General features: G+C 34.3%; 1 protein-coding gene across 1 annotated transcript; it reads left to right on the top strand.

Moving 5' to 3' along the window:
* Nucleotides 1-11,478: 11,478 nt before the first annotated feature.
* LOC110908087 (calcium-transporting ATPase 1, endoplasmic reticulum-type) lies at nucleotides 11,479-18,084 on the top strand. Its single transcript, XM_022152992.2, has 9 exons — nucleotides 11,479-11,674; nucleotides 12,090-13,579; nucleotides 13,654-13,717; nucleotides 13,804-13,925; nucleotides 14,581-14,862; nucleotides 15,379-15,756; nucleotides 16,302-16,411; nucleotides 16,940-17,168; nucleotides 17,259-18,084. The coding sequence occupies exons 2-9, from the start codon at nucleotides 12,167-12,169 to the stop codon at nucleotides 17,835-17,837; spliced, it is 3,177 nt and encodes a 1,058-aa protein (XP_022008684.1). The 5' UTR covers nucleotides 11,479-11,674; nucleotides 12,090-12,166; the 3' UTR covers nucleotides 17,838-18,084.
* Nucleotides 18,085-26,757: the final 8,673 nt, after the last annotated feature.

Genomic DNA, 26,757 nt, shown 5'->3' with positions numbered 1-26,757 from the left:
TTTTGATTCTAAGATTAATTATTTTAATATTAATATCCAACTGTCATATTTTTTATTCCTTTACTCCGATATTTATATTTCCATTTTACTTTATATTTTTTATACATTTCATTTGTAATATATATCACATACCACTTATAAAAATAATCATAACCACATATAAACAAACACAAGTTAGTTTGTAAATATAAAAATTTAAACATTGAAAACCAACAAGTACTTATGCATGATACCAACTGTTAGTTACATTAAAATTTATGGTACCGAATTAGATGATATAATAGTAGTTGTCTTAAACCATAAACTACATACTAACAAAATAAAACATCAAAACCACATAAACTTTGTCCAAAAAAGAGTAAACCAAACAACATCATCACAAAACAGTTATCATTTGTTCAACACAAACACCTTCATCATTAGATTACCTGTTATCATGCATTAACCCCATCCACATTTGATAAGATCAGGAGATTTGATGAACTTACAAATGTGAAATGCAGTCTATCACCCAAACAAAGTCCATTCTCCTTCATGAACATCGGCCAACCTTCAATTGCATACCTTATAGCATTTCCATTCTTTTGGCGCCTAACATTCATTTTGATTGTTTTTCCCTTCATGTTCCTCACGTTTAACTTATGAGATTTATTTCGGAATCCCGCTGCTCTTACAACATTAGCAGGCATTCGCTGCATGCAAATCCGTATTTAAGAATTCATTCAGCCATATTCATTTTAAAATATTTCAGTCTATGATTTTTATGTCAAAAAATACGTACCATGCGGTTTTCTCCTTTCATTGTGAAATCATACTTTCCAATTTTCTCAACAGTAGTTGTTTTTGCAACAACTTTCCCTTCAACCTCCGCTATCTTTAATCCATGATCATCCCTCTTTCTTTTTTCCTTTACCTTTTTTTTAACACATACATTATATTTAGAATAAAATCTAAGTTAATAATAAATGTTGGTCACTAAATATTGTTTATTTTTGATAAACGTACCATCCGTTTCCGAGTTATCTCTCCATCTGTTGAGACCGTTTCCATTTCAAATTCTGTCCTGCATATCAGCTCCTTACTGACCTCCGCATGACAATATGCCTCTACATGTTTACCTTTTTTCGTAACCTATTAACATAAAAGAAAAAAACATATTAAGACAATATTCCTCTACATGTTTTCCTATACATGTTGAGACCTTTTCCATTTCAAATTATACCTTTGAGTTTTCTTTTCCAGCACTGTTCTTAATCACTTCCTGTTTTTTACTAATTTCATGAATCTGTGTATCATATTTAATAAAATTACAACATCTGATTTAAATGTATTTTAATCTACATAAATATAAGGTTACTACCTCCGAAATCATCTCATCTGTGGAGTCATCATCATCATCACCGAAACTCTGTTATACAATAAGATATTATCAAAAGAGACGTAATTATTACTAAAGTGTTTAACTTTAAGCTGTTAATACTTACAAAGTTGACGGTTTTGTAGTATGTGTCTTTCGCTATCTCCATCAGAGACTCATCATCACTTTCTTCTTTTTTATTCAAAACAACTTCAACTCCTCGACGATAAATCTTTATCTCAAATTTTTTGCTTTCCGTATTCCTCAACAACATTATATCATCATCTTCTATCCCAAGATCATCAAATAGTTTCGGACAACCTTTCGTGAAAACATAATGATCATTTATTTTCTCCCTCTCAACTTTCCAAATCTGACCTGCTGCACATATGTTATAATAATCGTTGACTGTCGTGTGAGAGTAACATTTTGTAACATAAGCTTCGGGAATCACCTGAAAAGTTTAGTACCATTTTACTCTCAATTATATATGTATATCATTTATTTTACAACTATAAAGAAAAACAGATTAATATATAAATGTATACGTACTATTATTTTTAGAATGCCGTAACGGTTTACTGTTACGAAAGATTCACCACATATGTTGTTGACGAAACAATCAATGTGAATATCTTTATCTTTCAATATCCTTAAGCGCAACAATGTCTGTTTTTCCAACTGAAGATCCCTTACGACATTTTTCCAACCATCAGTTATAACCGATTCCCCGCTTATACTTCTCAAATAAGCTGTCCAACTTCTTTCACTTTGATGATGTATCATTACTTTAGTTCTTTGCCAATAATCACCGTATACACTCTTAACAAACTCAATTGGCAGTACCTGTGGTTAGATTTATGTTTAAGATATTATCTAACACAAATTAGAGTTATTTTATTTTCTAACAATTGTAACATACCAGTTTCATCGAGTAATCATCATCTAACACACTTATGCATGAGGAATTCATCTTTATATACCTGTTAACAATGATGTACATATTTGTTTACAATATACAATATTACAATATACAATATACATATAAACAATAACAAATCAACTATTATCTCATCATATAACCAAAGTTTTTTTCACAATGACATTCACAAACTATATCAACCAAATATGTATAGTAACCTAAATTTATATACTTTCAAACACAAACAAATAAATGTAATCCGTTTTAGATAACATAAGGTACACAATAAATTACATTGTTATTCAACTTTTTTAATGTTATAACCTAATCAATGATCCAAAATACAATCTCTATCAAGAATTTTTAATTTTCACAATAAGATGCACTAAATATATGAACAATAAATAACATTGTTATTCAACTATTTTAATGTTATAACCGAATCAATGATCCAAAATGCAATGTCAATCAAGAACTTTTAATTTTCACAATAAGATGCACCAAATATATCAACCAAATCATGTTATTAACAGAAATTATATATTTTTAAACACATGCAAGACGATCTAATTTAATTTAGATACACATAACATACACAACATTTAATTTCATAAAACTGAAAAACCTGATTTGATGTGTAAACCGTAATCAATCGCCGGAAATACTTCGGTGAAGTCACTTAACCCGGAAATTGGCTTTGAACTCAGATGATAACAAGTGTGTGAATCAAAGAGGAGATTTCAGATACAATGATCGGAAATAATGGAGGAAACCTTACTTTACCAATTTTCTTCTTCACCACCGCCGGTTGATGTTTCTTGAGGGAAGTGAAACTTGATTGAAGGTGATGGAGTATTGCAGTAGCTTTAGTCTTTGATATGATATATGTGATGATTATAATTTATATTTACATTTTTAATTTAAGTATCGATTTTCATTTGTAACATATATCGGTTATTTATGTAATAATATTAAACTAATGTTTTTTATTTTACCATTATGTATTTGAATATCATACAAAAAATATATATTCCCTAATTAGTACTAATATTTCGGATAACCTTTTATTATGTTAAAATTTTATTAGTAGCAGTATTTTGTAAATCTTTTGCTATTTTTAAAACACATTTACAATAATTACATTTATTTATATATTTTTGTACAATATTGACTTTATTAATTATTGACATAAATAGTTATAAGAATTGTTTATTCTATAGTTTCTTAAATTTTATTTCCAATTTTCTCATATAAATACATGCTGATATTTTTTTCTTTCATTCTATGTGTTGCTATTAGTATTCGATTCTTAGTATTCTTCCTCAACTATCGTGTTCGGGTGAATATGTATCGTCATGGTCCGTATTTCATCATAACTCTACTTGATCCACTATCCCTTCAACAGGTACATAACTTCCATTATTGTTTTTATAAACAATTTATAAGTATTGTTTGATGTTTGATATTTATTCTAATGAAATTTTTCATATATTTCTTTTTTGGTTTTCAGGCTATACCTATTAGTATGAGTAGATTTATATGGACGAATAAGTTAGAATCCTCAACTGTTAGCCTTAAATTTGATGAAAAACATTCATGGCGTGTTCGCATCCAATTAATAGAAGATATATTCTACTTCACTCATGGATGGTCTGAGGTTTTAAATTACTTTGGCCATGGATATTTCTTTATTATTTTCAACTATCTTGGTGATCGTACTTTTAAGTTCAAGCTTTTCTGTCATGATCCAAATCAAGAGTGGGGGAAACCGTTTTGTAAAATTATTCAAAATCCTTTACAAACTCCAATGGTACGTACTTTTATTATAGATTTATATGGTTTATTTCTCGATTTATGTAAAACATAATACTCATACATTTTATAATAATTAATTTCTTTACAGGTTATACCAGACACTTTTCTTTCAGAACATTTTGATTATCCTTTACCGGATAACAAGGTTATACTTAACGTATCCGAGATTCATAAATGGGAAGTCCGTATTAGAAAGATTGGTCCAAATTATTGTTTTGCTGATGGTTGGTATAAATTTATTGAAGATCTCAGGTTAAATCCGGGCGATATTTTGTGTTTTAAAATAAACGACGTGAAAGATTTTAATATTACCATATTTAATAAGCACGGTCGTCAAGTTTTGTTAAACAACACTCCTTTGATTGAGCAAGAATATGAACATATTACCAATGTTGAAGGTTATCGACAAGTTAGTGACGATCCTAACTATCCTTTTTTTGCAATGACAATATCTACTGAATTGGTATCCTACTATGCTTTTTTATGTTTTATTTTTTTTGTTATTTTTAGTTTTTTTCATTTAATAACATTAACATATTTGTAATGTGCTTACAAAATGTAGATCCTTCCCAAATTGATTACTGACATAAGTGGTTTAAATGAGTTTTCTGAACTAAACATCAAAGTTGTTAAAGGAAATACTTGGGTTAAGAATCTTCGTACACACAATATTGATGGTCAAATAAGGTTTGTGCATCAATTTATTATCTTATTATTATATATTATTATTTAACTTTCACTGTATTTGTATATGAATTACTAACAATTTCTTTCATATTTTATCTATCATAGGTACGGTGTTGTTGGGTGGCATGATATAATTGAAGCTGAACATATTTCCTTAGGTGACGATTGTTTCTTCAACTGGTCGAAAGCGAATTCCAAGTTATTGGTTACGAAACTCAAGCAAGCATAAGTGCTATAGTAATAGGGGTTCACTTTTTATTTAAAATCCGAAAAAACAATTACCTTACAATAAGTTTTCGATCACCCTTTATATACGTTTCCGGTACAATGCGTTTGTTATTTTATTTAGTTTAAATTCAGATTGCCATTATAACCAGAGAATCAAATCGTATCATCTTCAAATTTCAATAGTATGTTCATCCATACAGTTTCTTTATGACCAGTATAATCGTATTATTTTCAAAAAAAAAAAAAACATATCATTTCTCAACACCGCGAAATTCGCGGGTATTAGCACTAGTATTATATATAACACTAATCTTGTAGATATCTATTAAGCAACTTCCAAAAAGAAAAACCAAAATTATATAGAGAACATAGGCAATCCTATCTGGATCAAGGTCGGCACATCTTCATAACGTAATCCAAGTTAAATTAGACAAGTTAAAGATATCACATTGTAGAATTAACACACATTTTAACTCTTTCATGGCTTTATAGCCTAGTGACATCTTGAAGGGTGAGATAAGGCTTTGGATCAATAGATGATGGGTTCGATTCCCACAAGGGTGTTTTTCTCATATTTATTAGGTTTCCTCCTAAATCGGTGTATAGACATTATGACTAGTGGAGATGGATATGATCGAATGATTTCGCTAATGACACGATTATAATCCAAATTTGTCGTTAAAAGAACACATATTGTAACTCATGTGAATCTTGTATCCTCAATTGAATATTCATTTAACACACATAAAATACATTATTTACCTTTGCATCGAATCTCCTTGAAGTTTTAAATGTAAGATTTCCTTTGGCATTTCCCTCGTTGGAGTCGCTACTTGATCAGATCAATACCAAACACTTGTTGCAAGTCATTTAGTTTTCATTAGTTATCATCGAATACGTGGATACGTATGAAGAAGATGACAACATGGTAAAATAAAATAACTTATATTTTTTTATTTTGATTTTGTGACCTGTTATGGGTCGGGTGACTGGTAATTATAGTCTCATTCACGGTTATAAAATCATATTCCATACCCGTCCCAATACCAGTTTAGGTAATTATCCGTCGGGCATGAGGTATACATAGTATTTTAATTAAATACCTGTTGAGATTTTCAGGCATATTTTTCCTCCATTCTAATATTTATATAATCTTATGTTTTTAACAAATATAGTGAAAAAAAATTACGTACATATCATAATTACCATAAAATGTTTAAAATATCTATAATATGTAATTTTATTATGATATAAATCTCAAAATATAGTTTCGTTTTTCGTAGCATACATATATAAATAATATTATGAAAATACATAATCTAATCTAATCTAATCTAATATAATCTAACTACTATAATAAAAGAAACCAATTTTTGGACACATGTCATTCATTGGAGGTATCCTTAAATCTATATTTATCTAAATAAATAAATAATAAATTAATATTAAATGTTATCATACTGCAATAAAATATTAACCTCAAATATAAATTGTTAATTTAATATATTTTTAAAACAGATATCTCTCTTATCTACTTATCTTATATTAAATATATAAATAATAAATTAATATTAAATGTTATCCTAATTTAATAAAAATATAACTTTTTTATTATTTGGTATACAAAATTATGTTTATTCAACTCGTGTAAAACGCAGGGTTCTTAAGAATATAATTTTTTTTTTATTATTTCGTAGATTTTTCAACCCGACTATACACGAGTTTTTTAAAGATACGACGTTTTTAGTATTTAATATACAAAATTACATTTATTTTGGATATAATTTTTTTATTATTTGGTAGATTTTTCAACCCGACTATACACGGGTTTTTTAAAGATACGACGTTTTTAGTATTTAATATACAAAATTACATTTATTTAATCTGTGTAATACACATGGTTTTTAAAGATATAACTCTTTTTTAGATCTATTCAACATGTGTAATATACGAGATTTTTAAGGATGTCAATTTTTATTATTTGGTAGATTTATTCAACCCGATTATACACGAGCTTTTTAAAGATACGGCGTTTTTAGTATTTAGTATACAAAATTACATTTATTTAATCTGTGTAATACACATGGTTTTTAAAGATGTAATTTTTTAATTATTTGATATATAAAATTACATTTATTTAACCCGTACAATATACAGAGTTCATAAAGATATAACTTTTTTATTATTTAATATATAAAATTACATTTATTTAACCCGTGTAATACACGGGGTTCTAACCTAGTTCAAAATAAAAGCTTATTTTCTAGGTTAAAAAAATACTATAATGAAGCATCAATAAACAAGGGTTAAGAAAAAAAATAAAAAAAATTCGCGTATATGTTTTTGGAAAACAGGTATATAGTTTCGAAAAATTAAGGGCAGTGGCGGAGCTACTATATGAGGTATGCGGTCACCCGACACCATTGATTTTTAAAATTTTACATAGAACATATACTATGAAAGTTTCGATCGACACCAATCTTTCATGCTGTTGACACCGTAATGTTACTGCGTCAGACTCCTTGAAAGAGTAAGGTTCGATTGGAGTGGGAAACACCTTTACCGTGAATCTTTAATCAATGAATCCACGCACGTTCAAACTTCGTTGGTGCTTGTTTTTATCTTTTTTCTTCACTGGGCTTTTTGTTAGGGTTTATTTTCTTTTAAGTTGTAATCAATTGTCTTTTATTTTTCTTCTTGTGTACTTCTTGCCGCCACACTAGGTTTGTTTTCATCTTTTACAATTTATATTTGAATAAGAAAACGATGCTTAATAAAATAGAGAGTAAATTGTCAAAATCGTCCCTGAGTTTTAGGCATGTTTGTCGGTTTCTTCCAAAATGACTTTTTTATGCCACTAGTACATTGTTGAAGGTATTTTGTTTCCGTTTTGTTTTGTTATGTCCATAAATCTAGTTACCACATTGCTTATGTCTTGAGAGTTTTGATAGATTAGTTCCCACAAACAACTTAATTGGATTTTTAGTGTAGGATATAACTGTGTCTCAGGCTAATGTTATTCGAGACAAAAATTAGAGAAGGAAACCAGAGAATTTTAAGAGATTGAAAGACGGACATAATTCATATTTTCATTCATAAAACAACCAAACTACATAAGTGAAAGTGAATATAATAAATTTAAACAAATACTCAAACAACCCACTATTCTTTAACCCATGTTGCACTAAAATGGTGATGAAACTACCAACTACTTTGACTTGACTCGTTCTCAACAGAAATAAAAAATAGAGGTGAGAAAATTACGAAAATAGCCAAGAAAAATGTTGATAGCCACCTCATGCGTCTTTAGAGCAGGGCATCACTGATTACGAGAGAGCTTATGCGTCTGCAGGGCTCATTCATGCGTCCGCCAATGTAGAAGTGACACGTGTCTCAATGACATCATGCGTCCCATGTGTCCCATACGTCCGTGACTCATCCCACGCGTCCTTGACTCATCCCATCATCCCATGCGTCCGTTTGAGGCATCCCATGTGTCCCTGACTCATCCCATCATCCCATGCGTCCGTGACTCATCCCACGCATTGCTGACTCATCCCATGCGTCCGTGACTCATCCCATGCGTCCGTGACTCATCCCATGCCTCCCATTTTCGTACTTGCTGCTTCATCCATACACGCATCCATATAAAGAATGGAAGACGCATAAGATGTGGGACGCCCCTCTCCAAAGATTCATGAGGTGACTATTTTGGTAAGTCAATATTTTTCTTGGCTATTTTAGTAATTTTCTCTAAAAAATAACTCATATATAATTTATCATACAAAAATCTCATGCACCATGTACGCCATGAAGTTCATTCATTCCAAATGCATATATCAATGGGAGGATCTTCTTGGTGGCTCAGGCTACCCTGACCCTTTTTTATTCATAGTGTTAATTTTATTGAAAATTTATGAAATTAATCTCCATTGAGTTGGATTTTTAGAGTTTGATCCTCAGTACTGATTTGTATTTTTAGAGTCTGAACCCCACTGATTTTTTTGTTTAAGCTCCACCACTGTGTATATCATCATGGACCAAGGAAAATAGCATGTAACTGCTAAATTGCTTGTGTCTAATTACATTATATGTTAAGTGTTAATTTCTTACTGTTGAAATAATTGCTTACATTAATAAACTTAATTTCGTGCTATCTTAACTCCACAGACGATATAGCTTGATATAGCTTTCAGTTTATTATAGCCGATCCAAAGCCCCTATAAAACAGAATATTGAAAATGTCCTAAAAGTACCTACATATAAATGGCCTGACTCGGTAAATATATCTCCAACATTTTTTTTTCAGTAACCCAACTTGATAAAATGCCTCCAATATTTTTTTTTCCAGTAACCCGACTAGGTAAAAATACCTCCATATAAGTGACTCAAGAATTGCGACATCGGTAATATTTATTCTGACTCTACCAATGATCGAATCAAATATCAACTACTATCATACTTTCTTATACATGTAAAATACATATATTTTTTCAATCTCGTACCTGAATAGTTGTCTCGAGTATTTTAGGTATTCTTTCATGCTTGGACTTTTTTTTTCTTTTGTCATTCTTTATCACAAGATTGTCAATCAACAAGACCAAACCCTTTGTTGATGGACCATAAGGCAACATATTAATTTATCAATTTTATTGTCCAAATCTATATCAACATTGATTACTATCCCTTTCCCTTACCATAAAATTCGATCCGGTTTTAATAATATTTATTGCAAACAAATCTACAACATTATTAACCATTGATTTATTATAGATTATTATTCTGTATTTTTGATGATTGTACTTTTACATGTACATCACCTATAACTAATTAATTATAAATTAATAAATAATTAATTATAAATTAATTATTTTAAATCTAACCATGATATATGTAGCCTGATTTAAATTTTATTTAATGTAAATAATAAAAAGAAAAAAGAATATGCTGCGGGATCTGGTGGTGTCACGGTACTGTCACCGGTTTCCGCTACTTGCACGGAAGTTTCTACGTCCCTCTCTGCAATTATTATTTATTTATATTATAAGAAAAAAAAAGTAAGAACCTACAGACATAGACGTGCATTAGCCAATGAAATTTCGCCACATCAGCAAACCCTATAACTTCGTGGGGGGTAATGTTTCTGTATAGGTGATGAGGCCCACCGCAAAAAGAGAGTCAGATGGAGGTCACTTTCCTTTTCAAACATATTAAACTAATTAATAATTATTAATTAATCAATAAGTTAAAGAGTTAACTACACGAATGGTCCCTATCTTTTGGATCAGTTGACACTTTTGGATATTAAGTTTAAAACTTTGTAAGTTTGGGTTTATGGTTTTGATTCTCTAACAAGGTTAAGGTTTAAATACTTTAAAACCAACGCTCGTTGACAATTTTGTTAAGATTGTATAGAATTACCAAAACACCCTTTTAGCGCATTCACAACGCCACTGACTTGGCTAGTCTGAACACCAAGTATGCCTTGATGGTCTGTGAATCCAAACTTTAAGTGAACTTCTCATCGTGGGATCGGGCTCATTTAAATAAAAGAAAAATTCTTTGAATGTTAAATTTGAATTAAAAAGATAAAAATAGATGATGATGTGGAGTGTGAGGTGGAGGTTTGTAGATGTTTCGTGTTGTGGGACAAATGAAGGCTTTTTAAAGAAAATTTTAAATTTAACGTGACATGCTGAGATGGAGGGGCTGTTTGGTAGCCTCTGAATGGTCATTAAGAGGCTACATCTTAATGGAACCATTAAGAATTTTAACAATGAAGGTAGAAGAATGTGACATGTGATGATTTATCATTCAGAGGTTACCTCTTAACCATTCAGACTTGAGGTTACCTCTTATTCATTCAGAGGTTTTAAACCATTAAGAGATAACATTTGAATGGCCATTAAGAGGCTACCAAACAGCCTCATAGACTTTGTAGAGCTTTGTGGAGTGTAGCATTGTGGACACCTTATAACGACATTGTATCACAAGCTCAACATATTTTACTTGAATTATCATACTAGCACGCTCGTTTGCGTTGTAATGTTTTTGTGTTTTGTTTTTCTAGTCACATTCAATTGTGTGGAAAAGTACGGTGAGTTTCGGGGGGGGGGATAAGTGTGTGCGGGCCAGTTCGAAGGAAAAGAGAGTTATGTTAGAGACGTATGAAATATGTAGATTTGCCGAAGATCAGAAAGACAAGGAAAAAGAAGGGGTTGAATTGTTTTTAAATATTTATACGTAAATCACACAGATAGCCATCCCTTAGTTATAAAAGAGTGTTTTCATTGTTTTATACAGATTTAACAAAAAAAATTTGACAAACATTGGTCATAAACACTAACCTTGTTACAAAATCGAAACTACAAAAACTTTGTACCCATAAATGTTTGGTGGTGAAATAGAAGGACCACTATGTAACTACCTCTAAATTAAATAAACGAAGGTTCAAGGAAACCTGCAATCGGCCTCTTTTTTAATATAATTAAATAAAAACAACTTTTTTCTTCATATATCCCTTTCCTGATTCTCACTTCAAATCTCCATATTCTCAACAACAACAAAATTCCGAAATCGAAGTCGTTAAATTCAGAAATCCTCATCACTTAATGTCTATTTCTTCCAATTTTCCGATCATCTGCTCGATTTTTTCTCCACTTTAGGTAACTTTTAACTTCTTTCAGTCGGTTATTGTTTCATACTCGCGTTTTTCTCGCATAATTGACTCTAATTGATGTGCTGCATACTTATTCGTATGTTTTGTTACTTGATTTATGTTGTTTAGCAGATTAGTTGTGTTAATTTTTTGAATTTAAGGCTAATTACTGTAGATCTATAGATTATTGAAGGTTTTTGTTAAATTAGGGTTTAGTTCGTAGTTTAAATCGTATAAAATACTTAGTTTTTTTTGTTGGAGTTTGCGATGATTTGTTTAGTATAGTTGTTGACTTGTTGTACTTGACTACTTATTTTCTGTTTTTTTTGGTTATATGAAGTTTTGTATAGTTTAGTTGTTGTACTTGACTACTTATGTATATACATATATATAACTGAAGTTTTGTTATTTTGTTTGTGAAGTTTTTCTGCAGGTGATTGATTATTTTTTTTATTGGCATTGGAATTTGATAATTTATCGGATTTTTGAGTGAGGATTAATGGGAAAAGGAGCGCAAAATTACGGTAGGAAAGAGAGTACGGGTAAAACGGCTCTGGATCCGAACCAGTATCCTGCATGGGCAAAGGATATTCAGGAATGTGAACAAAACTACCAGGTGGATAGCAAATTTGGTCTTACTGACGGTGAAGTTGAGAAGCGGCTGAAAAAATACGGGAAGAATGAGTTGGAAAAGCATGAAGGGCAATCTATTTTCCGTCTGATATTGGATCAGTTTAACGATACTTTAGTTAGGATTCTACTTGCTGCAGCTGTGATTTCGTTTGTTCTGGCTTGGTATGATGGTGACGAAGGTGGCGAGATGGAGATCACTGCGTTTGTTGAGCCGCTGGTGATTTTTCTTATACTTATTGTTAACGCGATTGTTGGTGTCTGGCAAGAAAGTAACGCGGAAAAGGCGTTAGAAGCGCTTAAAGAAATACAATCAGAGCAAGCGACTGTGATCCGTAACGGGAGAAAAATTTCCAGCTTTCCCGCGAAGGAACTTGTTCCTGGTGATATCGTGGAGCTTCGTGTAGGTGATAAAGTTCCGGCTGATATGCGTGTCATTAGTTTGATTAGTTCAACCCTTCGGGTTGAACAAGGTTCGTTGACCGGAGAAAGTGAAGCTGTTAGTAAAACGACTAAACCCGTGCATGAAGAATCCGATATTCAAGGAAAGAAATGCATGGTGTTTGCGGGGACCACGGTTGTTAATGGTAACTGTATCTGTTTGGTTACTGAAACCGGAATGAATACAGAGATTGGAAAAGTGCATGCTCAGATCCAAGAAGCAGCGGAAAACGAAGAAGACACACCGTTAAAGAAGAAACTAAACGAGTTTGGAGAAGTTTTAACTATGTTAATCGGGTTAATTTGTCTTCTCGTTTGGCTAATTAACGTGAAATACTTCCTCACGTGGGATAACGTTGACGGCTGGCCAAGAAACTTCAAATTCTCATTTGAGAAATGCACTTATTACTTTGAAATTGCGGTCGCATTAGCAGTTGCCGCCATCCCTGAAGGCCTGCCAGCTGTGATTACTACTTGTTTGGCTCTCGGCACACGTAAGATGGCTCAAAAGAACGCTCTCGTTAGGAAATTACCTAGCGTTGAGACTCTCGGGTGTACAACCGTAATTTGTTCTGACAAAACTGGTACCTTAACCACTAACCAGATGGCTGTGGCTAAGCTTGTTGCTATGGGTCATGGACCGAATGTTGTCAGATCGTTCAATGTTGAAGGGACCACATACAACCCGTTAGATGGGAAAATACAAGAGTGGCCAGCTGGCATGATGGATGCTAACCTTCAAACAATTGCAAAAATTGCTGCTTTGGCTAACGATGCCGGTATTGAACAATCCGAAAAAGGTTATGTGGCCTCTGGAATGCCAACTGAAGCAGCGTTAAAGGTAAAGTAACCTTAAAAGGTCTGCATTGTTATATACGCTTGAATCACACATCAATCGTGTGCTTTTGTTTATAGGTTCTTGTTGAGAAAATGGGTCTTCCTGCTGGATTCGGTTCCCGTTCATCGAGTGATATTATGGGTTAGTAACTAGTGATTCCTTCTGTCTTTCTTCGTTACTAATGCATATTTACTAAAATGACCTCTCTGTGATCCTTTGATATGCAGCTTGTTCTAATGAGTGGAGTAAAATCGAAAGCAGGATTGCCACTCTTGAGTTTGACCGTGATCGGAAGTCAATGGGGGTCATCGTCTCATCGAAACCTGGGAGAAATTCACTACTTGTTAAGGTAATACATATGCTATCTTTTTCTTTTTTAGCCGAGTAAAATGCCATTTTCGTTCCTGAGGTTTGGCCAGTTTTGCGATTTTCGTCCAAAGGTTTGTTTTTCCGCATCTTGATCCAAAAGGTTTGAAAATCTTGCCATTTTCATCCCGCTCGTTAACTCTATCCATTTTTCCGTCTTTTTTGTTATCTTAAAGGGCAATTCAGTCTTTTTCAAGGGTATTTGGTCTTTTTAAATAAAGTGAAAAGACCGAATTGCCCTTTAAGTTAACAAAATAGGCGGAAATACCCCTGAATTAACAAAGAAAAATGGGTGGAGTTAACGAGCTGGATGAAAATGGAAAGATTTCAAACCTTTTGGATCTAGACGTGGAAAAACAAACCGTAAGTCGCAAAACTGGCCACACCTCAGGGATGAAAATGGCATTTTACTCTTTTTTAGCCAAACCTGCTTATCAATTAAAAGTTCTATGAGATGACCAAAATGTAGTCATCTGTTTGACATGTGTTGACCAAAATGTGGTAAGCTGCTTGACGTGTTGACCAAAATGTGGTCCACGGTTGACATGTGTGGTCAACTGTTTGACATGAGTTGACAAAATGTGGTCAATGTTTGGACTCCATGGGCATACTGATGAAGTAAAAGTTAACTTTTATAGGGTGCGGTTGAAAATTTGTTGGAAAGGAGCTCACACGTACAGTTGCTTGACGGGTCTGTTGTGGAACTTGACAGCAGGGCAAAAACAGTCATCTTAAATAGCCTTAACGAGCTGTCTTCATCAGCATTACGTGTTTTGGGTTTCGCATACAAGGAGGACCCACCAGAGTTTACAACATATGACGGTGATGAAGACCATCCCGCTCATAACCTATTACTTGATCCCGCAAATTACTCTAAAATCGAAAGTAATTTAGTCTTTGCTGGCTTGGCTGGACTCAGGGTAAGTGACTTTGGTTTTTTGGTTTTCCATTTACTTTTATTCATGGGTCTGTTCGGTTGGACGTAATTAGGGCTGCAAATGAACCGAACGAACACGAATAAGACCTTGTTTGTTTTCGTTTGTTAAGGAAATATATGTGTTCCTGAACTGTTCATGAACACTTATTGAATAAGTCATTACATTCCGTCATGTATGGTTGGTGATCACTAATATACATCTAATTTTTTTAATATGTTCTTTAATGCATGGAAATATATAATTTGTTATAAAATAGTAAAATACTATGAAATATTTTTTTATTGATTTTTCATATTATGTAAATGTGTATAACTTCGCTTTTAGTCATGAATGTATAATTCATTACAAAATACCCAATATAATTACTATAATAAAAAATCAAACAAATCAAAAGTCCAAGAAACTATCAAATAAAATTACAATAAAGAAAGAAAGCATCTTTATAGTTATCTTCACAATACCAAACACTAAAATCCTGTTGTGATTTCATTTTTCAAGGACCCCCCTCGTAAGGAAGTTCGTCAAGCAATTGAAGACTGTAGAGCAGCTGGAATACAAGTTATTGTGATAACGGGAGATAACAAGAACACAGCAGAAGCAATTTGTCGTGAAATAGGAGTGTTTGGACAACATGAAGATATCAGGGCAAAAAGCTTGACAGGAAGAGAGTTTATGGATCATCATGATCAAAAAGGACACCTGGCATACAAAGGTGGACTTCTGTTTTCTCGGGCCGAACCACGTCACAAACAAGAAATAGTGAGACTGCTTAAAGAATTAGGTGAAGTGGTTGCAATGACTGGTGACGGGGTTAATGATGCACCCGCTTTGAAGTTGGCTGATATTGGAATTGCAATGGGCATTGCTGGCACTGAGGTATTTCTGTTAAAGAGTAAAATGCCATTTTCGTCCTTAAGGTTTGGCCAAATTTGCGACTTTCGTCCAAAAGTTTGTTTTTCCGCATCTGGATCTAAAAGGTTTGAAATCTTGCCATTTTCATCTGTCTCGTTAACTGCATCCATTTTTCTCCGTTAAGTCAGGGGTATTCCTGTCTTTTTTGTTAACTTAAAGGGCTATTCGGTCTTTTCCAGCGGTATTTGGTCTTTTTACAGAAAGTGAAAAAGACCGAATTGCCCTTTAAGTTAACCAAGAAGACGGAAATACCCCTAACTTATTAGAAGAAAAAAAATGGATGGAGTTAACAAGCCTGACGAAAATGGCAAAGATTTCAAACATTTTGGATCCAGATGTGGAAAAACAAATCTTTGGACGAAAATCGCAAAATTGATCAAACCTAAGGGACGAAAATGGCATTTTACTCCAAAAAATATTTTAATTCTTCGTTCTCTTTTACATAACTATTTACTGCTACCGGATATTAATCTCTTCAAAAATAATATTATTTATTAATTTGTGGACAGGTTGCAAAGGAAGCCTCTGACATGGTTTTAGCAGATGATAATTTTAGCACAATTGTGGCTGCTGTTGGAGAAGGCAGGTCTATATACAACAATATGAAGGCGTTTATTAGGTGGGATTTTCTTTTCATAAAGAAATTAATTGATATAAAATTAAGAGTAAAATGTCATTTACGTCCCTGAGGTTTGGCCAGTTTTGCGACTTTCGTCCAAAGGTTTGTTTTTCCGCATCCCGATCCAAAAGGTTTGAAATCTTGCCATTTTCATCCTGCTCGTTAAGTCCATCCGTTTTTCTCCGTTAAGTCAGGGGTATTTCCGTCTTCTTTGTTAACTTAAAGGGTAATTCCGTTTTTTCAGGGGTATTCGGTCTTTTTACATAAAGTGGAAAAAGACCGAATTGCTCTTTAAGTTAGCAAAAAAGATGGAAATATCCCCAACTCAACAGAGAAAAATGGATGGAGTTTACAAGCCAGATTGAAATTGCAATTTCAAACCTTTTGGATCCGAATGGCAGAAAAACAAACCATTGGACGACAGTCGCAAAACTGGCCAAACCTCAGGGGCGAAGTGGCATTTTACTCTAAAAATAAAATTAAAATTGGTTCAAGCTTATTAATTTTTTTGTTCTCTTTTATTTGCAGATATATGATTTCCTCAAATATCGGTGAGGTTGCCTCAATATTCTTGACTGCTGCTATTGGCATTCCAGAAGGTTTGATTCCTGTTCAGCTTCTATGGGTCAATCTAGTCACTGATGGGCCCCCTGCCACTGCTTTGGGTTTTAATCCGCCCGATAAATACATCATGAAAAAAGCTCCTCGCAGAAGCGACGATTCATTGATTAGTGCATGGATTTTATTTCGCTATCTGGTATTATCTCTCGCTTTCATGCCAGATTGACGAGTGTTTTTGACTTTTTGTCATGTTTTGACCATAAACACTTTATTCATTTACATGCAGGTCATTGGACTCTACGTTGGCATAGCAACTGTGGGCGTTTTCGTCATTTGGTACACACACGACTCGTTTTTCGGCATTGACCTAAGTCAAGATGGTCACACTCTAGTAGCCTACTCCCAGCTGGCAAACTGGGGTCAATGCAAAACATGGGAAAATTTCACCGTTTCACCTTTCACGGCAGGAGACCGAGTGTTTAACTTTGACTCTAACCCATGTGACTACTTCCAAGGTGGAAAAGTCAAAGCCATGACGCTCTCACTCTCCGTATTGGTTGCAATCGAAATGTTTAATTCCCTAAACGCCTTGTCGGAAGACGAAAGCCTTTTGACCATGCCACCATGGGTCAACCCGTGGTTGCTTATCGCAATGTCAGTCTCGTTTGGGCTTCATTTCTTGATCCTATATGTTCCGTTCCTTGCACAAGTATTCGGGATTGTTCCTTTAAGCTTCAATGAGTGGCTGTTGGTTTTGGCGGTTGCTTTGCCTGTTATATTGATCGACGAGGTTCTTAAGTTTGTGGGTCGGTTGACTAGTGGAAGTCAAACGGACCCAAGGTCTTCAAAGCGAAAATCAGAGTGATATATGTTCTAAAATACCCTTAACATTGCGGGCTGACAATATATTGGTTCTGGTCTGACCTTATATGAGCCCTTGGTGTGGTTAAAAACACCAAGGGTTGGTCAGACCATTGAATAATTTTCTAGTAATAGTTTAGGGAGAAGTTATATAATCTGTTCTTTTTTCATTTTCTTTATTATGTATTCGAACGTGGCGAAGCTGATATTCGTTGGAATGAGAACTGAACTCAGTGACGAGATTTTTCTTAGTTGCATGTTTGTGCATCCTTATTCGGCACACGGTAAGATTTGTGTTGACACAACAGGGTCGTAACTTCGTATTGACATGCTTTGAGTTGCTCTTTGGTTTAAACCTAATTTTGTTTCTCATACTAACGACACATTGTTACTGAATACCTGTTTGGTTTGAACCGATTTTGTTTCTCTTACTAACGACACGTTGTTACCCGACTTGTTTATGCGATTTTTTTAATTTAACATATAACTACCTCAATTTCTTTTTATCTTTTAAAACTTTACAGAAAAGACATTAAAGCTTAAACTTTACATCAAATGCCGCATAAAAAGTATATAATAAGCATGTCGACCAAGCCTGATCCATTGCAACATGTTTAGGTTCAAACATAGGGATGCTAGGCCTTGACTTTAGAAATAAAGCTTGGGATCCTATGTTAAAAGGTTCAACAATTTGGATGTGAATAGGTGATTTAAGGTTTAATTTCAGGTTGGAAGAGTTTTCTTAACTAAAGTCATTTACACTCTAGTACGTGTCATTGCGTCGTGACTTTTAGACCGTGGGGTATGGTGGGGCGGGGTTTGAGGCATGGGTTGACACGTGGATTATGGGGGCACTCAATACACAAACCCAAGTTGTAGGGGTATGGTGGGCGGGGCGTGGCTGGCGTGGCCAAGCCACATCAATTTTTTTAATATATATATATATATATATATAGGTAAAGTGTACTGTACAATATTGCTTATCGTACATTACGTATGCTTCAATCTCAGCCGTCAGATCATCTTCCCGCATTTTAAAATCGCATGTTTTTTTATAACAATTTCGCATGTGATAATTTTTGATGAATTCGCATGTTTTTTTGTACCAATTTCGCATGTGATAATTTTGATGAAATAGCATGTTGTTTTTTTGTAACAATTTCGCATGTGGTATTTTTGATGAAATCGCATGTTAAAAAACCAACATGCAAAATTGTTACAAAAAAACATGCGAATTCAATGCGGGAAGATGATCGGACGGCTGAGATTGTAGCGTACGTAATGTACGATAAGGGCATTTGTACGTTAACCTAACCCTATATATATATAGGGTAGGGATATGGTAAAAAGTGTCTAAAATGTAAGAAGGGTAAGAAGTGTTTTAAACCATTGGATATTTGATCTAATGGTTGAGATCAATAGGGTATAAAATGTAAATTGTGTTTTAATTAGAAGGACCTTATGTAAAAATTGAAGGGCAATAGTGACTTTTCCAACATTTCAAATATGGTAACCGTTTCAAAACCACCCATCAAACTCCTAAAGATCAGCGAATTATATGTAACCGCCATCAATCTCCAAAAAAAATCAGCGAATTTCTTCATACTTTAAAACATTCCCAGATTTTTAAAACGTAATCGCAGACTCAAGTCATGGTGTTTTATCTGGAGACATTGTTGATGGCGTGGTGTTTTATCTGGAGACATTGTTCATGGCGTAGTGTTTTATAAATACAAAACATTCCCAGATTTTAAAACACCAAGACTAGGATTCAAGTCATGGTGTTTTATCAGGAGACCTTGTTTATAGTGTGGTGTTTTAAACATCTATGATTCAAGTCATGGTGTTTTATCAGGAGACATTATTCATGGCGTGGTGTTTTATCTGGAGACATTGTTCATAGCGTGGTGTTTTATCTGGAGACATTGTTCATGGTGTGGTGTTTTATCTGGAGACATTATTCATGCCGTGGTGTTTTATCTGGAGACATTGTTCATGGCGTGGTGTTTTGTCTCCAGATGTTTAAAACACTATGCCATGAACAATGTCACCAGATAAAACACCACGCCATGATTCAAGTCATGGTGTTTTATCTGGAATCCCCAGCAACCTTCTATGAATATAACACCATACAACTTAATAGAACACCAGAATAAAACACTATGATACACATTAACCTGCATCGCTGGACTCCATTGAAATTGATATAAAACACCAGAATCGAAAAAAGGCGTAGACGCTAAACAACTGGAATGGGGATATCGATTTGATAATCCTTTATGTATTTATAATTAATGATGATTGAAAGATACGTATAACACAATCGTATTGTATCTTGCAGGAAATTACAAAATTTGTTCAAATCCCTAAACAATCTCATGGACGGTTATTTTTGGATCAGTTATGTTGAATTTGAATTAAATGACAAAAATGTACAATTACAAAACTACCCTTTTGAATTAATTAAGAGGATGGACACTTGTCATTCCAGGAATATTTCTTACACTTCTTACAAATTAAGCACTTTGTACAGGATCCTAAACCTATATATATATATATATTTATAACCATTAAAAACTACATAAACATACATAATAACTACAAAAAACATAGTATCAAAATAAAAAAAACAATCATTCTTCGTTGTCTTCGTCGGTTTCGAACCCAGGAATCGTTGAAACATGATCCACCAAATCAGATCGAAGGTTGTGATGTATATCCCTTGACTTGATCAAAAATTCATTTGACGCTATATCTTCGTCTGTAACTGTTACGTTACTTGGTTGGGGTTCATCGTCATCATAGTAGGTAACGACCGCTCTACCTTCATACTCCAAAATCATGTTGTGAAGAATGATACATGCGTACATCACGTTTCCAATCTGATCCTTGTCCCATAGTCGACAAGGTATTGCCAATATTCGCCACCTTTTCTTCAAAACACCGAATGCTCCTCGACGTCTTTACGTGCAGCCATTTGGACCCTGTTAAACTTTAATCTCTTTGGATCTATGGTACCGTGTCTTGTGAACGATTTTACGAAAACCCCCCACTCTGGGTAAATCCCATCAACTAGGTAGTACCCATACACGTACTCAACCCCGTTTACAAAGAAAGTTCCTTTGGGTCCTATACCATTTACCCGATCATTGAAAAGGGGTGAGTGGTTTATGATGGTAATATCATTATGTGAACCTGGCATACCGAAGAACGCATGCCATATCCATAGATCTTCGGACGCAACCGCTTCAAGCATGATGGCTGGCATCCCGTGAAATCCACTCGTGTGAGCGCCTTGCCATGCGGTTGGACAAAGTTCCCAAGGCCATTTCATACAATCTAAACTACCTAGCATCCCGGGTAGCCCATGATAATCGGCGTGATGTTCCAATATTTGTTGCATGTCACTGAACGAGGGCTTTCTCAAATATCTTTTCCTATGAAGTTCTAAAATACACGAACAAAAGTTGTGAAGACTTTCTCCAGCTACATGTGCAGACATTTTTAAATAGTCATCCATAATGTCCGAACTATTGTCGTACGCTAATTGTCTAAGTGCGGCCGTGACCTTTTGCCACGTACTAAATGCTAATTGCCCGGTTACATCTGGTTTTTGTTGGAAATAAACATACTTCTCCTCAAGATCTCTAGATATCCTTAAATATAAGTTTCTACTCATACGAAAACGACGCCTAAACATTTTTTCATCATACTTAGGTTCCGCTGAGAAGTAATCGCTTACCAACAAATTGTTAGCGGTGTGCCGTTCACGAGCAATGTACCTCCTCCGTTTAGGTTGCGAAGTCTCTTCCTCATCGTCTTCCACGATAGCTTGAACTTGAAGAACTCATGGCAAGATTGTGTTTTATGTGTTTGATTTTGTGTGAGAAAAATGTTAAATATAGTAAGGTATTTATAAAGGAAAAAAAGTTTTTTTTTTTTTAAATAATGCCCAACGGCTAGTTTTGTTGGCCAATCACATCCCGTCAAGTCAGTCTCTTAGCCCCGCCCCACGCCCGGCTTTAAACTCCCGCCCCTTGGGCCATAGCCCAAACCCAAGCCCACCCGGGGTGGTGGCTTGGGCGTTTTCAGCCAACCCACGCCCCAACCCCCGCCCCATACCCCATAGTCTTATATATCATATATCAAACATCCCGAAAAGACCGAGTCAGCCGAATCTGCATCCATGGACCGTTTAGGTACACAAACTCGTCAACTTCTTGTTCCCCTAAGAATAATACAAGAATTACAATGATTAAATTTATAAACATTATTATCATCATCATACTCAGTAAATCTCACTAATAGCAAAGCTAAGGTAAGGTCTGAGGATGGTAAGATGTAGACAGCTTTACCTCTATCTTGTAGGAATGAAGATGCTGCTTCCAATGAGACCACTGGCTTGATACTAGTTTTGCATCAAGCCTTGGACATAAGGTACATAACACTAAAAAATCGGGACAAAGACCGATTAGTGCATGTGCCCTTTTGTCTTTCGGCTATCAACGCCACAACATAATGCATAATTAATCGTTTGTCGATTTTAACGTTATTTTTACGAAATTGGTAAAATAACGTTAAAATTAGTGCAGTTTCGCTTTTGCCCCCGAGGGCCCACATATATATACATTATACGTGCACGTCGCAAGCGGGACCTGAATTAATAAACAACACCTCCCAAATTTTCAAACTATGGTACACCTGATCGTTGATTTATTTTTTTGTATACTGCATTTATTCAACTTAAATGATAAAAACCTTCAAAGTTCAAAGTAGAGATGTACAAATCTGTTTTTTTTTCTCGAAAAATTGGTTTTAGTTGTAAACTAAACCAGGTTGGTGAATCTATCTGTACTTTTTATAAAAGGAGAAATCTCAATGACATAAGAAAAGCTGATGTTTCAGCGTGAGAGCATGTCCAACAAGGCTTTTCTTATGTCACTATTACATCATAAGGGCTAATATATAAAGACTTTAAAATTCAAAGTTGGCCCACTTTCACCTTTTCAAAGGTCTGCCCATCAAACCATTGCCATCAAACCCCTGCCCATCTCGAAACCTTTTCAAACCTCTGATGATTCAAAATTACCACTGATGATTCAAAATTATGGCTCCAGATTCAAAAATTAAAATTATGGCTCCAGATATATATTCTAATCCTATATACTCTAAACAAAATTCTAGCTCCACATTCAAATTTCAAAATTCAAACCATATATATTCTATTCTAATCCTATAAATAAGATATAATTATCTGGCTCCACATTCAAATCTCTCTCGCTCATATCTACATATGAATTTGGCTCCACATTAAAATTTCAATTTATCTCTCTCCTTTATATTTGCGATCATATCTCTCATGATTGAGCCGGTTAATTTTCATATACAGTTCTTTGTTCTAATATCATTGTTCCAACATCGTTGTTTCATGGAATCTCTGTTTCACACACTCACCTTTGACCTTAGCTTTGCGGGTTATTTTAGGTTTGTGGATTCTTTTAAACTGTTGATATATGTTGATAATATTTATTTTAAGGTGTTGATATATTTCAGCTTTTTTTTCCGAGCGAGCAGTGGGGAGTTCTTCTGCACTGTTTTTGAAGTCTGAAGTGCAGAAAGTGGAGTACTTCTTTATGATAAATGAAGAAGTTAATGGTAATTATGAGAATCTGTTTTTTTTTGTAATTTTATTTTTGTTCTTTCGGTTTATTGATATTTAATTTTTTACTACGATTATTATATCCTTCTTTTACATGTGATACTTGAAGAAATATACAAGTTAATGGTACTTATGAGAGTCTGTTTTTTTGTAATTTTATTTTTGTTCTTTTGGTTTATCAAGCAAGTTGAGGATCAAGTATATGAGGATATGGCTACTGTTCAAGAGCTGAAGAGCCAAAGAAGTGTTTTGGTGATGTCTTTCTGCACTTCGGAATTCAAAAACAGTGTAGAAGCTTTTTCAATATGTTTTACTACCATTATATCCTTCTTTTACATCAGAGTTGAAGAAATATACAAGTTGAGGATCAAGTATATGAGGATAAGGCTATTGTTCAAGAGCTGAAGATTAATAAATTTCGTTGTTCAGTTCTTAATGTAATTGTTGATCTATCGTCATATGTAATATGTAAATTTTATTTTTACTGATTTGAGCATCAACAGTTGTTAGTGTTGATACCTGCTATTGTAAATGTTGAGTTGCTATTGTTGCCAGCATCTGTTTGGCAAAAGATGCATCCACTGTTTAAAGGTATTGTCTGTTCTCATAATTTCTGTTTTTTGTAAGGACTGTTGGGTTGCTACTGTTGCCAACATCTGTTATTCGCAACAGCGGTTTCTAAAGGAAAAAATATTGTAAAATAAACTCAATGGATATAAAAAAGGAAGAGGAAAAAAAGGAAAAGGATTGTCAACCATGAACCCAATAGAAGTTCTGAACATTCTTAAAATGACTGTTGAGTTGCTACTGGTGCGAACATCTGTTATTCTCAACAGCAGTTTCCAAAGAATTGTCAATGATTAACACAATAGAAGTTCTGAACATCTGTTATTGCTCAACGTCTTTAAATGAAGAGGTTTTTTACTGCTGTTGATTTACCACTGCTCAACAGTTCTGAACATCTGTTATTGCTCGACTGTTATTGCTCAACAATTCATGTTTTTGTGTAACGACTGTTGAGTTGCTACTGATGCGAACATCTGTTATTCCCAACAGCAGTTTCTAAAGAATTGTCAACGATTAACACAATAGAAGTTCTGAACATCTGTTATTGCTCAACGTCTTTAAATGAAGAGGTTTTTTACTGGTGTTGATTTACCACTGCTCAACAGTTCTGAACATCTATTATTGCTCAACTGTTGATTTACCACTGTTTACAACATTTGTATCTGATGAAGTGGTAGTCGCCTTTGTTTGCCATGTAGATTATTGTTGGTCTTTAAATGAAGAAGGTTTTTTTTATATTTTTTGGCAGAGGTTTAAAATTTGTCCTTTCAGTTTCTTGATATTTACTATTGAAAATTTATTTTTTAAATGTTTTGCATTAAATGGCTGCTGATATTTAATATCAATTTATTCCTTTATATTAAAAGTATGTTGAAAGGACTGCTAACTTACTATTGTTGTATAAGATCTGTTGTTGCCCAACAGTGGTTTCCAAATTTTAGGTAAGGTTATTGTCTGTTCTCATAGGTTCTGTTTAATCCGAGGACTGCTGAGTTACTAATGTTGTCTAACATCTGTTGTTGGCCAACAGTGGTTTTCGCAACAACTGTCATCCATTATCAAAGCAGAGGTTGTGACGTGGACATATGTTAGCTATCAGATCTTTCTAACTTCTGACACGTCGGCATTCATCTTTTCACTTTATAAACCGTTGTTTCATCCCCAAACAGAGGTTTTACTTTCGTCTAGAGTTTAAAATTCAGCAGACCGGTTTCCACCTTCTTCTTCAACACTTCTTCGTCAACCTCTCACAACTTTCAATTCCGATCATGACTTTGGTGATGAAAAAATCGCATAACTATAACTACGTTGCTATTTTTGAGAAAACCGAGAATAATACTCTCTATCATTCGATGATTGATGTTCTTACATCATCAAAATATAAGGTCATTCTTACCGCCGACGCACCCATTTTCCAAGAGACGCTTCGCGATTTTTGGGTTAATGCGAGTATTGAAGAACAAAACAATGTGGCCGTAAGTATAACTTCAAAAGTCAGAGGTGAATCGGTTGCTATTACCCCCAGTACCATATCAACAACATTTGAGGTATACGACTTGGCAGGTAAGACTTCTTTTCCGAAAAATGAGATTCAAACATACTTGAAGTGGAGGGGATATGATGGAGAGTTGAATAAGGCCACTATGTTTAAAGGTAATTTTCCACCGTCGATGAAATTCCTGTTCCATACTCTCTTAATCTGTCTCTCAAATTAAACTACTTCGTTTAATGAAATACCTTTGAAAATTCAGTCATTGGGGTATGCAATTTTGACAAAATACTGATTTTAACTACTCCCAAGCACTGTTTGCTGATTTGGTTGCAAATTTAAATAACATTAAAAAGGGCAAAACTGCTGCTAGTAAAAAGGGGAAAGTTGCTGCTATTAAAAAGGGGAAACCTGCTGGTTTTCTTTTGTTTCCTAGACTATTAAGCTACTACCTGCAAAAACATGTTTCTCAAAAAGCTTTTGAAAAAGGTGAAGGTATTAAAATGAATAGTCTAACTTTTAACCGCCTTATGGCTAAAGAGTCAGATGTTTCCAAAACTGAAGCAAAGGGGAAGGAGGAAATTTTAGATGAGTCTACAACTGTTCCTCAAACATCTGTTGCTGAGCCCACTGCTCTTGGTGATCACAACACTACAACCACTGCTGTGAAACCAGAAATCCCCATCAACAAAACTTAAAAAGACCAAAACAAAATCCAAAAATCCCACCAACCATCAAAACGGGTCCTCTGGAAGATGAGATCCCAGAGGTTAACCCCGTGACAACACAGATGTCACTACAAACCACTGTTGCTACTTCTTCACAACATGTGGAAAGATCTCAATCCATAAACCAAACTCCTCATGATTCCTCACAAAAGGAACATGTTGTATTCACAGGGACACCACAATATGATGTCATACCCTCATATGAGAGTATACTTAAAAGCCCTTCTCCCGCGGCAATGTCTCTTTCGACAGCAATCTCTTCATCTTCCATTCCACCAAAGTTTGTAACATTGCTTCAAGCTATTGACATTCAGAGTGATAGGAATCCCTCTCACGAACACTTTACTGAGAGTTTAACTTCAACAATAGCTATGTCTGAACCTTTTCAATTACCTAACCCAGAAATAGTTGAGGAGGCCACACCTCTTGAATTTCAGCAAATTCTTGATGGTTTTTCAAGTGGAGCAGCTACTACAAATGT

Source organism: Helianthus annuus, chromosome 1, assembly GCF_002127325.2.
Source record: "Helianthus annuus cultivar XRQ/B chromosome 1, HanXRQr2.0-SUNRISE, whole genome shotgun sequence".
NCBI lineage: Eukaryota > Viridiplantae > Streptophyta > Magnoliopsida > Asterales > Asteraceae > Helianthus > Helianthus annuus.
This window is presented reverse-complemented; position numbering and strand designations above follow the sequence as displayed.

What these genes read in the sequence shown, in the direction of transcription:
- LOC110908087 (XM_022152992.2), top strand. Translation starts at nt 12,167, where the DNA reads ATGGGAAAAGGAGCGCAAAATTACGGTAGGAAAGAGAGTACGGGTAAA. An exon ending in CTGGCTTGGCTGGACTCAGG is followed by an intron (nt 14,863 to 15,378) that starts GTAAGTGACTTT and finishes TCATTTTTCAAG; the next exon opens with GACCCCCCTCGTAAGGAAGT. An exon ending in GGATTTTATTTCGCTATCTG is followed by an intron (nt 17,169 to 17,258) that starts GTATTATCTCTC and finishes ATTTACATGCAG; the next exon opens with GTCATTGGACTCTACGTTGG.